At 39.9% G+C, this 13,081-nt stretch overlaps 1 protein-coding gene across 1 annotated transcript in view; it reads right to left on the bottom strand.

Moving 5' to 3' along the window:
- cdkal1 (CDK5 regulatory subunit associated protein 1-like 1) overlaps positions 1-13,081 on the bottom strand; it is a 209,470-nt gene that overhangs the window by 32,306 nt on the left and 164,083 nt on the right. Inside the window, exon 12 of the mRNA XM_086037970.1 lies at positions 7,688-7,750. Within this exon, the coding sequence (XP_085894096.1) occupies positions 7,688-7,750 (63 nt within the window). The remainder of the gene's footprint in view (positions 1-7,687; positions 7,751-13,081) is intronic.

Raw genomic sequence — 13,081 nt, 5'->3', positions numbered from 1 at the left:
TAAGCAGACCTTATTGAAGTTACATTGGCCATGACCAAACAGACACGTTTTGTAATGCACAGTAATGCACAGGCACACTGCGACGTTAAGTTATTGAAAGAAGACTTTCTGGAAAACTACTGAGAGGATCAAGATTTTATGATCCTCAATTTTCATGATGCAGATTTTTGTGTGAATTCTTTAGCTTCAGTGTGTGCTCTCATATCTTTACATCAGCAATGTTTTTAGAAAGTACTTTGGCTTGTTTCCTTATTTTGTCATATACAGTATGTTGTACTGGCTAAAGTAGTGTCACAGCAGGAGTAAGCACCTGTTGCTTGAGATGAACTGCACAGTCTGCAAACATAATCTGCATCCACCTCAATCTTTTATGTAGTCATCAGACAATAGTAATTGTTTTGTGACAGTAATAAGGAGAATGTAAACTTTCCCAGTTACCTAAATTAAAGACTGGAGTAACTTCAAAACCTTAACCCATTAATGACTAACACGCCTGTCTCAACAGCTCCCCAAAACCTAAGGTCGCCTTTGGAATTACCCTTGAAAACCTGAAGATTTCGCGGAAATTCAACACTTACAAAATGATTAATATATAAGCCATTGTAGCAGACAGAAACATAATTCCAAAAGAATTAAAGAGCTTAGACGTGGCTTTCACACAGGCAGAATTTATTATTATTTACTGTTTCAATTGAAGATGTAAAAATAACATGTCAGTGCAAGAGAAGCACCATTTTAATAAAAAAAGAATTGAGTGGTAATTACCATCCTCTATTATGTTACAAAGATGTCTATATCGTCATTTTCTACAAACCATATCATATCACGTAAGACTGGTTCCACTGGTCGCGCGCGTCGTCTATATAGCACTGCCGTTACTTATCAGAGCTCCTGGCGATCGATGGCGTCCGTCATTAGCCTACCTACGGCTCGAAAAAATTCCACGACATCCTCCGCGGTCTCGCGCTACCCTCACGTGTATATTCTGATGCATTAAATTGGCTAAGAGACGGAGCATTGGATTAAAAAAAGACACAGACGTATCCGCTCTCCCGGCTTTAAAGGTAGAATGACGCAACAGCGCTCCCGGCTCTAGTGGTAGAAACGCAGTTATGCGCTACCGTCCTTAATGGGTTAAAGGTGGAAGGAAAGCTAAGATGTCCAATGTTACATTTCAAATATGGATATCGTTATCAGCTGCTCTGTACTTAAATCGATTAATTATTTAATTATTTAAAAAAAAAAAATCACACAATCCTGCCTGTAATTGCTTATGCAGGCCATGTTTTGACTACTGTTGGCACATACAATGTATACTTGCTTTAAAAATATGGAGGTTTTAGTTACCGTTTAATGTTAACACAAGGCAGAGCTTCTGGTCTACTACAAATGACAGTTACACCGAAATTAAAATTAAAATATATTGAGGATTTCAAAAGTGATGATCACTATGTAGATGAGCAACAGGATTTGACAATACACACAACCACACCATTCCTATAAAGTTCCCTTAGTAAATAACCTGTAAACTCATACGATTCCAGATAAAGAGCCGCAACTAGCAAGCAAAATCAATAAGTAATGCAAGATTTAAAATGGTGTTAGCATGTAAACACATGTACGTGCACGGTGAGCGATAAACTCTCCACTGCTCTCCAAAGCTGAAGTGCCTCACAAAGAAAACCAATGTCGTTTGCATCTCTTAAGGCAAAGTGAATTAATTCTGCAGATATTGGCTTGAGTTATTTGGCTGTCTTAGCATTGTGGATGCAACTCTGTGAAGAAGTGATAAACAGGCATTTAAATGGGAAAGGGTGAAGCAACAGCCAACCGCACAACATCAGTGATTTAAAAAAAAAACTACGGGAGCTGGATCATTCATCTGTTCCTCATGTTCTTGTGTGCAAGAAAATAAGAGGCCGAATCAGAACCAGCAAGGAATTCCTAACAAAAGTTAAACCTCTTTTTGCCAATAGCTTGAGACAATGTGTCTGAAAGTCCATATAGGTTGTAATGATTTTGTTGCAGCAGGCTTCAAATGTCTAAGGATTAGATGTGCTAAGCAATCAGAGGCAGAGAAACAATTAGGCAAATGAGGCTGCATTCATAATAAAGCGTTACGCCTATTTGGCCGAGACACGTCCACTTGTAGACTGGGAGCAATTAGACTGCCGGTGCCATTATTCTATGTTTCGACTCTTTGAACCCACAGCAAAGCAGAATCTGAGGCCTTGCAAATTAGAATTATACAAAAAATTGTGAGAATTTGTATGAAAGCCAAACAATCACTCAAGAACCCAGTTTAGCAATTGTTAAAATACATAACTCCAGTCAGGTATTTAGTTTTTGTCTCTGGCTTTTTCGGAGCACTTATGCCCCATAAATGAGCAGCCTCAACAAATAGTGCGAAAAGAAAAACAGAAGAAAGAACAAATATACACAGGAATTAACATTATATAAAATTAGTAAAGGCCGCCAGACGAACGAGACGCTCGCGAAAAAAACACATTGTCTTGATTGACACCCGCCCATATACCAACTCGCTGGAATGGAAAAGCTGCAACCCCCGTTTTGCTTATCAGGAAACAAAGCACCACATATACAGCTGTCTTACTTTTTATTGAACGACAATCACATGGCACAATTATCAAAGAAGACGCAGATTGCCCCGGTTGCTGTAGCTACCTTACCTATAATACAAAGAAGAAACAAGAGTATGCCATCACGTTGCATAAGAACACAAACTCAGTAGTCATACTCAGTTCAACAGTTTTGTTTTATTGGCCTGGATGTAATTGTCATCCAAATATTTACTGCAAGTATGACTTTTTGCGGTAGTTCACGGCACGTTCTGACACAAGTACAAATTTAGCTTGCGTCGCCGTCAGAGGAAGAGAAATCCATCGTAATGCTGACTTTTGACTGCAGTTACTCAAACTGTTGTTAAGATGACTCTCTTTTTTTATTCCATTTGATTCCATCTTGCCTACTTATTGAAAGCTACAGGGACAATACAATCAAGCAGTGCTGTGTAGCCACAGAGAATACAATCACACAAAACCGGGTCCAAATGAAGTCATGGCTCTCGTGTGTTTTGAACATTTGCGAGGCCATACGTGTGCATGTGTGTTTCATAAGTCCCCGTTGTGCAACCTTGACAGATTGAGCTCAAGTGTAAATGTCTATAGAACTTGCCTGTGCACCAGTAAAAGAAGAGACAAGCATGTATTTGGCAAACGGCATATCAATGTGGGTGGAATATCACAGCGCACACACACGGGTGCTTGCACAAGCGCACACCAAACAGTCTGGCTCCATTTGTGTAGCCTTTGATCAAAGAAGGAGGTGTAACATTATCCTGTAGAGTAAGTTATTAAAGGTGTCTTTAAAGCCAAGGTAGAATATGTCACTTTTACAACCCATTTCTTCCACCAGCCTTCTTGGCGATGGAGCGGTCATCTGAAAATGTACTGCATAGGACAACCAAGTTGCACACCTGATTTCAATAAAATGCAAGAGGACTAACTTGAAATTGGTAAAAATAGATGCCTGGCATTTGCGTTGTTAACTTGCATCTCACAGCAATATTCTGAAGCTAGTGTGATCTATTGGACACTTTTTAATTAATGACAACATTTAAATTGACGTGTGGACTGACAAGCAACTAGAATGTGTAAAAAAAAACAAAAAAACAAATCACTGAACCTAATAAAAGTATGTTTTGTCTCTTTCCATTGCCGCTTTTGTCTACTCAAATAATACACTAATTAACAGGAAAAATAATGGGAAAAGTGTGGCAAGCAAATGTCAAGTTTGACAAAGATAGAGGTTAGCTTTTCCGAACAAAATAAAGCAGCCGCTTGGAAAAATCCCTCAGCAAATAAACACAATTAGGATCCCCAAAGGGGGAAAAAAACGGAACACTAATTGTTGAAAATACTAAAAGTGATCTGTTGGGGAGAGAGACTTGTTAGACTAATTAACTTCTTGCAGTTTTTTTTTTTTTCCTTTGTGACAAATGATAATTACGTCAACGTTACGAGGCAAAGTGGGAATTCGCAAAAACGGAAGGTGGGAGCGGGTCATTTATTGTGTGCAATTAAGTTTTATTTTCCATGAACGCTTGCTCATTGGTTTTTCAATATCATCCCCCATTTCAAGCGCCTCTACCTACGCCTTTTCTTCAACCTGCATATTTTATATCTTCAATTTTTGGCATCCCTGGTGGGCCTGAGCAGGTGCAACGGTCCATGTTGACAGCTTGTCCCTTCTCTCTAGCTGCAAGGCAAACTGTCACTCTTGTCATTCAGGCCCATGCACACAGCATGGAAAATGGATGTGGGCATCTGTATTTGTATGTTCTCAAGAGATTATGACAGAGCATGGTGACAGGGGCAAGGGGCACTGTAAGCACTCTGAGAACCAGCTGAATGCACGCACACACACCCGGACATGAGTCTCACAACTTTGACCTGGCAGGGCCAAGCCTCAGGGGCAAAAACTTAAAGTGAAAATGCAGAGGTGTAAGCTTGTGTATTTCAACCCTTCCACTATTTCTGTGCTTTAGCAAAGCACATTTTCTCTGGGATGGCGACACACTGCTGGTAACAAGCCAGCACTTGTCCTACTTGGCACACCAATCTCAATTTTAGCTATTAGAAGACTATCAAATAATCACACACATTGGGTCAACGAGAAACAGTGTGGCATTTTGTTTACTTACCCTTCTCACTGCAGATATACACATAGTAGGATAGATAAAGTTAGAAGAATTACACAAAATACAAATCCGATTTCCATAAAAGTTTGTTGAAGTGTGGAACACGAGCCAAAAAGGGAAGCCATACAATTTGTATATTAAGGTCTGAATAAATTCTCTATTAAAATGTTAACAACTGTTTGTTTGGTATGTTCCATCAAACGGACAGTAACCTGCCAATTATCTAACAAACACAATTCTCCTACTGTCCGGGGTGCTTTCCTGAGTGACAGTGCATTGCGTAACTTCTCAAATCATTTTCGACTAAATACGAGTGACAACCAGTTGACCACCAACATCAACGCTGTTTATTCTAGTTCTTCAAGATCCTTGATGATACTTGCATAGTTAATTGTCCTACTTGAAAACACAGAAAAAAACCACACACAACCTATATATGAATAATCCAGGACTAATATTTGAAACATGGCATATATAAACAGAAAACAATGCAATATTCAGTATTCAAAAACAATACTTAAGAATGGAGTTCATTGCAAACCCTATTGAGCGTGTGAGCGGGCGTGCGAGTGTGTGTGTGGTGCAGGGCACTGGCCCTCGACAAAGTGCTCTGCCAGGTTTCTGCCCACTGGTCTTTTCATTGCTGATGGATGGGCCTAGTTCAGCACCATCTGGCTACAGGATACTTCACATTAATCATTGCAAACACACAGAGGCACACCCACTCACAACGTGTCTCTTAAAGTACACACCAGGGGGGCAGTGTTCAACACTGTATATACATATACATAAAAATGTATAATCTAATGTCATATTAACATTTAAAACATTTGAACTGAGATCAACTATATGACAGCAAGATAGAATGACCAATAAAGAGGCAAGCTAATATTTCATTAATCCCTTTGAGTGTCGATATTAGTCTGTAGGTCTGTTGTGAAGGCTGACATTTACCTCCCTCGTGATTTTTCATTAGCCATGCGAGGTTAAGACACAATCTTGGTAATAAAACAACAATTAGTTCATTTAAAAAAAACACTGTTTCATTTAGGCTTGTAGCCTACAGCTCTGAAACAATAAAGGCCCACAAACAAAACATCCCCTCCGCAACTCAGGCTTTATTTATGACCTTTTCCTACATTGCCGAACGCATATTAGCAGTAATTGCCGTAAAGACGCAGACTTATCCCTACCCTTTATATACATGCATTCTCGCTGCTACATGTGTACACAAAGGGCACACTGATGTCATCTCACAATACCTTCTCCAAACTGTGAACTGAAAGGACAGACACCCATACAATCTCATGTAAAATGAGTGATATGATCAGACTAACACCTATGGGTTTAATAAAAGCTGATTTCCCTCCACATTTCCTCAGCGAATGGACAGATGGAAGGACAGGAAGACCTTGGTGGATCTGGGATGGCTCATGCTTGGCATTAGATCTTTTTCGGAAAGCATATCTCACAGCTATCTGGACTTGTAATGGACAGGGATTTATTTGCACATCTACAACCTCTGGAAATGGAATAAGGCTTACATGAACATTCTGGGCTATATCAGACATTGTGGAATAGCAGATTTGTGAATTCATTTTAGTGAAAGAGGGAATTATATCAGCATATTACGTTTAGATTTGTGTGACTTTAAAAACGATAGTCTGTGCACGAGTCACAAATAGAACATACCTAAATATTTAGTCGCCTTAACTTGTGAGTGATGATTTTATAAAAACAATTACAGTAAAAAATAAAAATAAAAACAAAAACACACACACACAGGTTCAATAAAAGAATTGTATGAAGATGACCCTTTTTTTTTTTTACCAAATCTTACTGTGATATTTCTGGGAACACATCGGGAGGTTTAGAAAAAAATCCCAAGAAATGGAGGACTTTGGAATCACCCTCTAAAAACTGAAGTTTTCCCGGGAATTCAACACCTACAAATTAATTAACCTCAGCCCCTGTCGCAGATGGAAACACAATTCCAAAATAATTTGAGATCTTAGACATGTGGATTTCACACAGGCCTGAGTTAATTAATATTTACTGTGTCAATCAAAAATGAAGTGTCAGTGGAAGAGAAGCACTATCTTTAATTTTTTTTTTTTTTTTTTTAAATCGAGTGGTAATTACCATCATATATTCTGTTACAAAGCCGTGGATATCGTCATTGTCTACAAACATATATCTTAACTAAAAAACACGTTTGACTGATTCAAGATCCACAAGCGTGTCGTCTTTTTCACTGCCGTTTTTTTTTTAATTCTTAGCATAGTAAACTCCTTTTTATACTTGTATGCCTATGAAAACCTTTTTATTCACACATACTACATTGCCTTTCAAGTTAATTTAACAGTCTGACCCTGGAATGGACAAAGTACATTGATATTTTGGAGGGAAATTTGATCTAAATTCAAACTAAATCTGGAGTTGACCAGTGTTCCCGCATGCACTGTCTATTACCGGTAGTTTAATATTTTGGAAATTCACACAGTAAGAAGGACATCTCTTGGATGAAAAATAAAGCTTTCCAGAAAAGAGGGTGATAATCGCCATGATTTGGTTGATGTTGCTTTTGCCTTGTATGCAATGCTAAATGAAAATAAATCACTGAATTCAGTGAAAAGCGATCACCATACCATATAGTTAAATCTTGAGCATCCAGCTCAAAGGAAAATGGGGCCCCCATCGTAATCAGGAGCCAACACTCAGCATGCTCTTATCCACAAGATTGCTGACAAGAGATGATCCCCATTAGTGTAAAACAAAATCATCACAGCCCCGAAGACAATACATGAATGATGACTGACAACTTCTGCTGTCAAGTGAGGGGCTTCTTCCGAACCCGATTAAGGAAGACGTAAACTGACTATGAAACAAAAGCATACAGATGGAGATGGACAAAGACACATATCAACGTGGGATGCAGGGAAAACTGGACAGAAAATGCAGTCTTACCTTATGGTCATAAGGGTTGTAGGAGTGAAAGAGTTGAGAGAGTTCTTTTGTCCGTTGTTTCTTCTGTGATTTCAAAAAACAGATAAGGAATGGAATGTTAGAAAGATACACAGAATATATACAATATAAGACTTTATCGCAAATGAAAAATCTAAGTTTAGATAATCACTTAATTAAGACTGGAAGAATTTGGATTGAGTATCAGACTTGATTAAAGCTATGACAATAATTTACAAAATGTGGGCTTGTGCTTACAGCTTTGACAACAACCATGTGGAATATTAATACTGAAGACCAAACCTTGAAATTGTTCTACTAAAGTAAGCTAATTTAAGGTACAAACATGGCATATGGTGTAAAGATGTAAGACATGCGATACATCTTGACTTATTAACTTATAGGGTCACTTCAGCAGATGGAGAAAAATCATTACGGCTCACAGCAACGCCTACAGTAATTCATTAACCCTGCAAAATATAAAATGAAGACAGAGGAAGAGAGACTGAAAGAGACTTTTGCCAACCAGTCATATCAGAAAGTAAATTTTCGATGTAATTGGTGCTCAAAGTCCAGCCTTAACCTTTGCGATACGTAATAAGATGCGCACGCGTGAGACGTGAGTGTTTGATACACAGCAGTTGTTAATGCAATCAGTTACATGACGCTGATGCAGTTACAAAGAGGCGCAATTAACCCACTGATTAGGCCATGCCTGGCTGAGGGGGAAAGGCTGCGTGTACTTGCCGCTAGAGCTACAAGGAACTTTGGAACTATTTCCGTTCTTTCTCCAGCTTTCTTCCACTCGCTGCTGATTGGTAAAGGGTTGATTGAGCTAGTGACATCAGGTCACTTCTGTACATCGGGAGCAAAAAACATACAAGTTGCTCTGCTTCTACATGCAGTCATCATTGTAGCTTGAGAAAACATAACATCATTATGTTTTGTAATAAGAGGCTACTTACTCCTTATGAATAGTACTTTAAACAAATGAAGTGTTAGTAGTAGTAGTAATTATTCTGCATGACGCAACTTTATTGACAACCAGTCTATCATCTCATCATGCCTCATTGTACGCTATATTCCTGTTCACACGTTTCTTCATCCCAATGACCACTCTCAATCTACTCCTCATTATATGAGCCCTGGAGGCTCCTCTGGATTCCAATCCTCGAATCATTTTCCATGTCCATCTACCTCAGAGTTTCTTTTGGTTTTCACCTAAATCCCTCTAGCGCTCTCAGTCAAGGGGCTCGCCACCGACTCAAAACCTCTCTCTCTCTCTCTCTCTCTCAATCTTTTCTTTGGCTTTCCATGTATCCCTCGGTACCCTCACTTCTTCCTCATCTCCTATATTTCCCCACAGGATGGGGATCCTCATACTTATTCACTCTTCACTCTCTCCTCCTGATTCTCCCCACCCCTTCGGCGATGTATCTCACTATATATGCCTGGAGCACCTTAGGTGAGAGCAATCCTCTCATCATCACTCCTTAGAACCATTCTGCCTACTTCTGCCCCAGCCCCCCACATCATGTGTGTGTGTGTGTGTGTGTGCGTGCGTGCACGCGTGTGTGTGCATGTGCATAAAAGCACAACAGAGATGTAACCGCAGGTTAGGATTTCTCCATCCCCATGCAGTTTACACGCACACACAAGCACACGCATGCACACACCCACACAGTAAAGTTGCTGGATGCATTTGAGATGGACTGATACAATTAACAAATATAAAACAGAAATAATTTACACTGAACTAAATGGAATGAGAAACTGCAGTGAAAGATTGGGTCTGCAACAATGAACTAAACATGAAAAATGACAAAGTGAATAATGTGATCTCAAAAGAGTAATGTGAGATTAATTTCAAAAGAGTAATGTGAGATTGTCATGTTCAATGAACCTTGGTGCTACAGGTCGGAAAGGCCAGCCTGGGTTGATTATGCATGGGACTTTGTTTTAATGTTGAAATTAATCAATTACTTTCACGTAATACACCGTTTCCATCAAATTGATGGAATAAAATGAACACGTTTTACATTTCAAAATCATAGACATTTGCTCCAATATAATCCTAATGCTGTACTGCACAAGTGCCAAGTTCCAATCATGTAATAGAATAGGCTGCTTTAGCGTGCGTGTGCGTGTGTGTGTGGGGGGTTGCGTATGTGTGTGTATGTGTGTGTGCGAGCGCATTCTCTTCCAACCAGAAAACTTAATCTAGCATGCTGTCAATGTTGTATCAGTGACAACCCGACAATGCAAAGCCAACGTGTTTATGCGGTTTTGCCATCAACATGATGGGGAACGCTAGTTGTTACCATGACGTCCATCTGTTGTTGCCACTAGAGACAGATGCTGTGACTAACAGGAAGTGACTTTCCATGAAGGCCTACACGTACAGACAACAACGAGGCACACACATGGTTGCCAACAACTCAAAAAGCGCCTCATTTTATGAATAACACAGCACAAGCATGTGTGAAGATGTTTCGTTTTTGTAAGAATACATTTTGTGTGGATTAGGAGTCCGCATGAGGATTTTTTTCTGATTTAAGAAATTGGCTCTACTAAGGCTAAATTATTTGTCACCTGTGAATAGAAGAATATCATCTAGGTTTGTAATAGACAAACAGTTAACAGATCCAGGGCGGAAAATCACATACAACCCCAACAAATTCCAACTTTATCTGATGTCCGAGCATGTTAAAAGGTGTTGCCCGTGCTTAAAATGATATTGCTAGTTGAAATGGGATTTGGCATTACAGCATTAAGAAACATGCAAATTTTGTGCACACTTTGGAAAATTATGTGATGAACTTCTGTTCAATAGAGCGTGAACGGATGGCAGAGTGTTTACTTAAGACAGCACTATTGTTTATTATTGTGGTTGTAGTTTTTGGTATGATTAGTCGCTGCACCGTGTGATGAGACGTTGCAAGTTAGTAAACCGCAGTACATAGGGGATTAATAAAGTGATTATGTGCAGCATCTCACTGGGACGTGCTATAATTATGTACAGTATGTGCTTCAAAACACTTAACAGCAAAACAATTTGGTTACAACTCTCTATAGAGAGTTTAGGGTAAACAAATAACTCAAAGATTAAATTATAGCCCAAAGATTGCAATTAAGCCTTCCTTTTCATGCATGCTAAATTGTCTCACTTCTACGACGCTGTAACTTGGAGCCATGGGATGCAGAGTTTTTGAGACAGTGAAGAACTGATTTTGCCACATTTAAATACTTGCATGCAAAAGTGAAACCTGAAGAAAGAACACACGGAATAGGTTATCCCTTCAAACTCATTAATCATGTGCATGTCCTACGTAACCCCAGACAGCAACATCAGCATCACCTCACACTTAATGCCTGTTGCCTCTGGTCAAGTATTATTGGCTCCCGTGACATTCATTAGAGAGGAAGAGTTTGCATTTGGGACAGACCTGCATGTGTTTGCATTTGCATCATGGCGTAGATGAATGATAGTAACACTCTGGGATAGTGCTACCAGTAGCTGGCCAGCTGTTTTACTTGGAGGGCAGCTGCACCGATGCCTCATGGGTAATGGAGTCCTTAACCAATTACAATCTAGGGAAATTAAAAATACAGTCCCAACAGAGCAACTCATCTCTTTCACCATCACTTTTTTTTTCGGCTCTCACACGCTTCGGCAGCTGCTCACTGGAAACTCTTTCTGGCATTCAAACAGACAGCCCGACACACACGCGCACACCCACACGCTCCATTCAGCAAGTCCATTTATCAAGGCTAAGTTCCGGTCACCTGGGGATGATTATGGAGATCCAAGCTAATAGCATTCACATCCTTATATTCTCTACATGCTCCCGACTCTCCCTCCATCCCTGTGGTCTTATTTTCCTTCCATCTGCTTCTGCTCGGCGTTCCATGCGGCTTTCTCTCATATATCACAGACTACAATAGGCAATAACTTACGGATAGCACAAAGCACCTGGACCTCCTCGCAGCTGGACCGTCTCGAGCTCTCGCGTGTTTTCTTTGCTTCTCTAATTAGTCAGTTGGCTTGGGCCACTGGCCTAAGACATCAGCATTTGGTGATTACCTGAGTTCATCGCCGGCTGCATTTTCATGTGCTGTTAATGTTAAACAAAACAGTGCACCGACTTGATTACATAGAAGCACTGTTGAGTTCTTTCTTGCAGTGCCAATATGCAGCTAATCATCAAAAAATACACCAAAAAAAAAGCTACCACTTTTCTGATATTTGTTTTGACATGGGTCCACTCCGAACTGGTCTGATATTAATTGACCAAACCCTGATCTTAAATAAGACAAACATTCTGCAACATTTCCGTTTTGAAAGGCTTAGCTAAATTTGTTTGGAGGCACCACCTCCCCTTGATGGTCTCAGACCTGTTGATTTATGTCCATCCGGTTACTGAACAAGGGGAATAACAATAAAGACAAAAAAACAAACAAAAAAACAAAACAACAACTAAGAAACAGCATTGTCTAGTGTTAAATGTGTTAAAGTAGGCAGCAATACGTAAGCTTGCTTGCACACTCATCAAGCAAACCAGATACAAATTGCCAATGACCCCACAGCTAACTGATGTGAACTTTCAGCTAATACATTTGATGGATGAACAAACATGGTGAACTCTATCTAAGTGCACTGCGCCACTCCAAAACCCAGTGGCTCTTTCCTCAATGCATATCGTTTTCATTCGAATTCCAACTTCTTTTTTATTCGATTTCTCTCCGTCAACTCTGATGCACTTTCTACTCCATCCTTCCCTGCGTCCCATGGCTATTCAGCACAGTAGTGTTCCAGACAAACCATCTGGTCCACTTTATTAATGACTGACCCTTCACAGCCTTAACGCCGCCTAGCTGTGTGTAAGAGCAGGTGGATGCTGACAAATGACACAATGGTTTTTTTGCAGGTTTTCCCTACAGAAGCAGGTGTAACACTAACACCGTGTTTTTACTCTTGTCACATAGTTAGCATTAGGTACACCTTTAAAGAGGAAGTCAACCCAAACATTTATTTATTTTTTTTACAGAATATGTTATATGCAGGCCAACTAGTTCAAACAATTCCGATAAATATTGAGTTTGTAGAATAGACGAGTTAATCCACCCACTTTAGCCATCTCAGGGGGAGGCCATTTTGTCACTTCTGTCGACTGAAGATGACATCCAAGTTGCTCAGGGCTCAGACAACGACCTATCACGGCTCACCTGATTTCTGAAGCTGAGCCATTATTGGTCTTTATCTGAGCCCAGACCAACTTCGATGTCATCTTCAGTTGACAGAAGTGGCAGAATGGCCGCCCCCTGAGCTAGCTAAAAACGGGTGGATTTTTCATATTCCACAAGCGCAATATTAATCAGAATGCCATGTTTACACTA

This window comes from Filicampus tigris, chromosome 8 (assembly GCF_054856515.1).
Source record: "Filicampus tigris isolate MCC_2025a chromosome 8, RoL_Ftig_1.0, whole genome shotgun sequence".
In the NCBI taxonomy this organism is placed as follows: domain Eukaryota; kingdom Metazoa; phylum Chordata; class Actinopteri; order Syngnathiformes; family Syngnathidae; genus Filicampus; species Filicampus tigris.
This window is presented reverse-complemented; position numbering and strand designations above follow the sequence as displayed.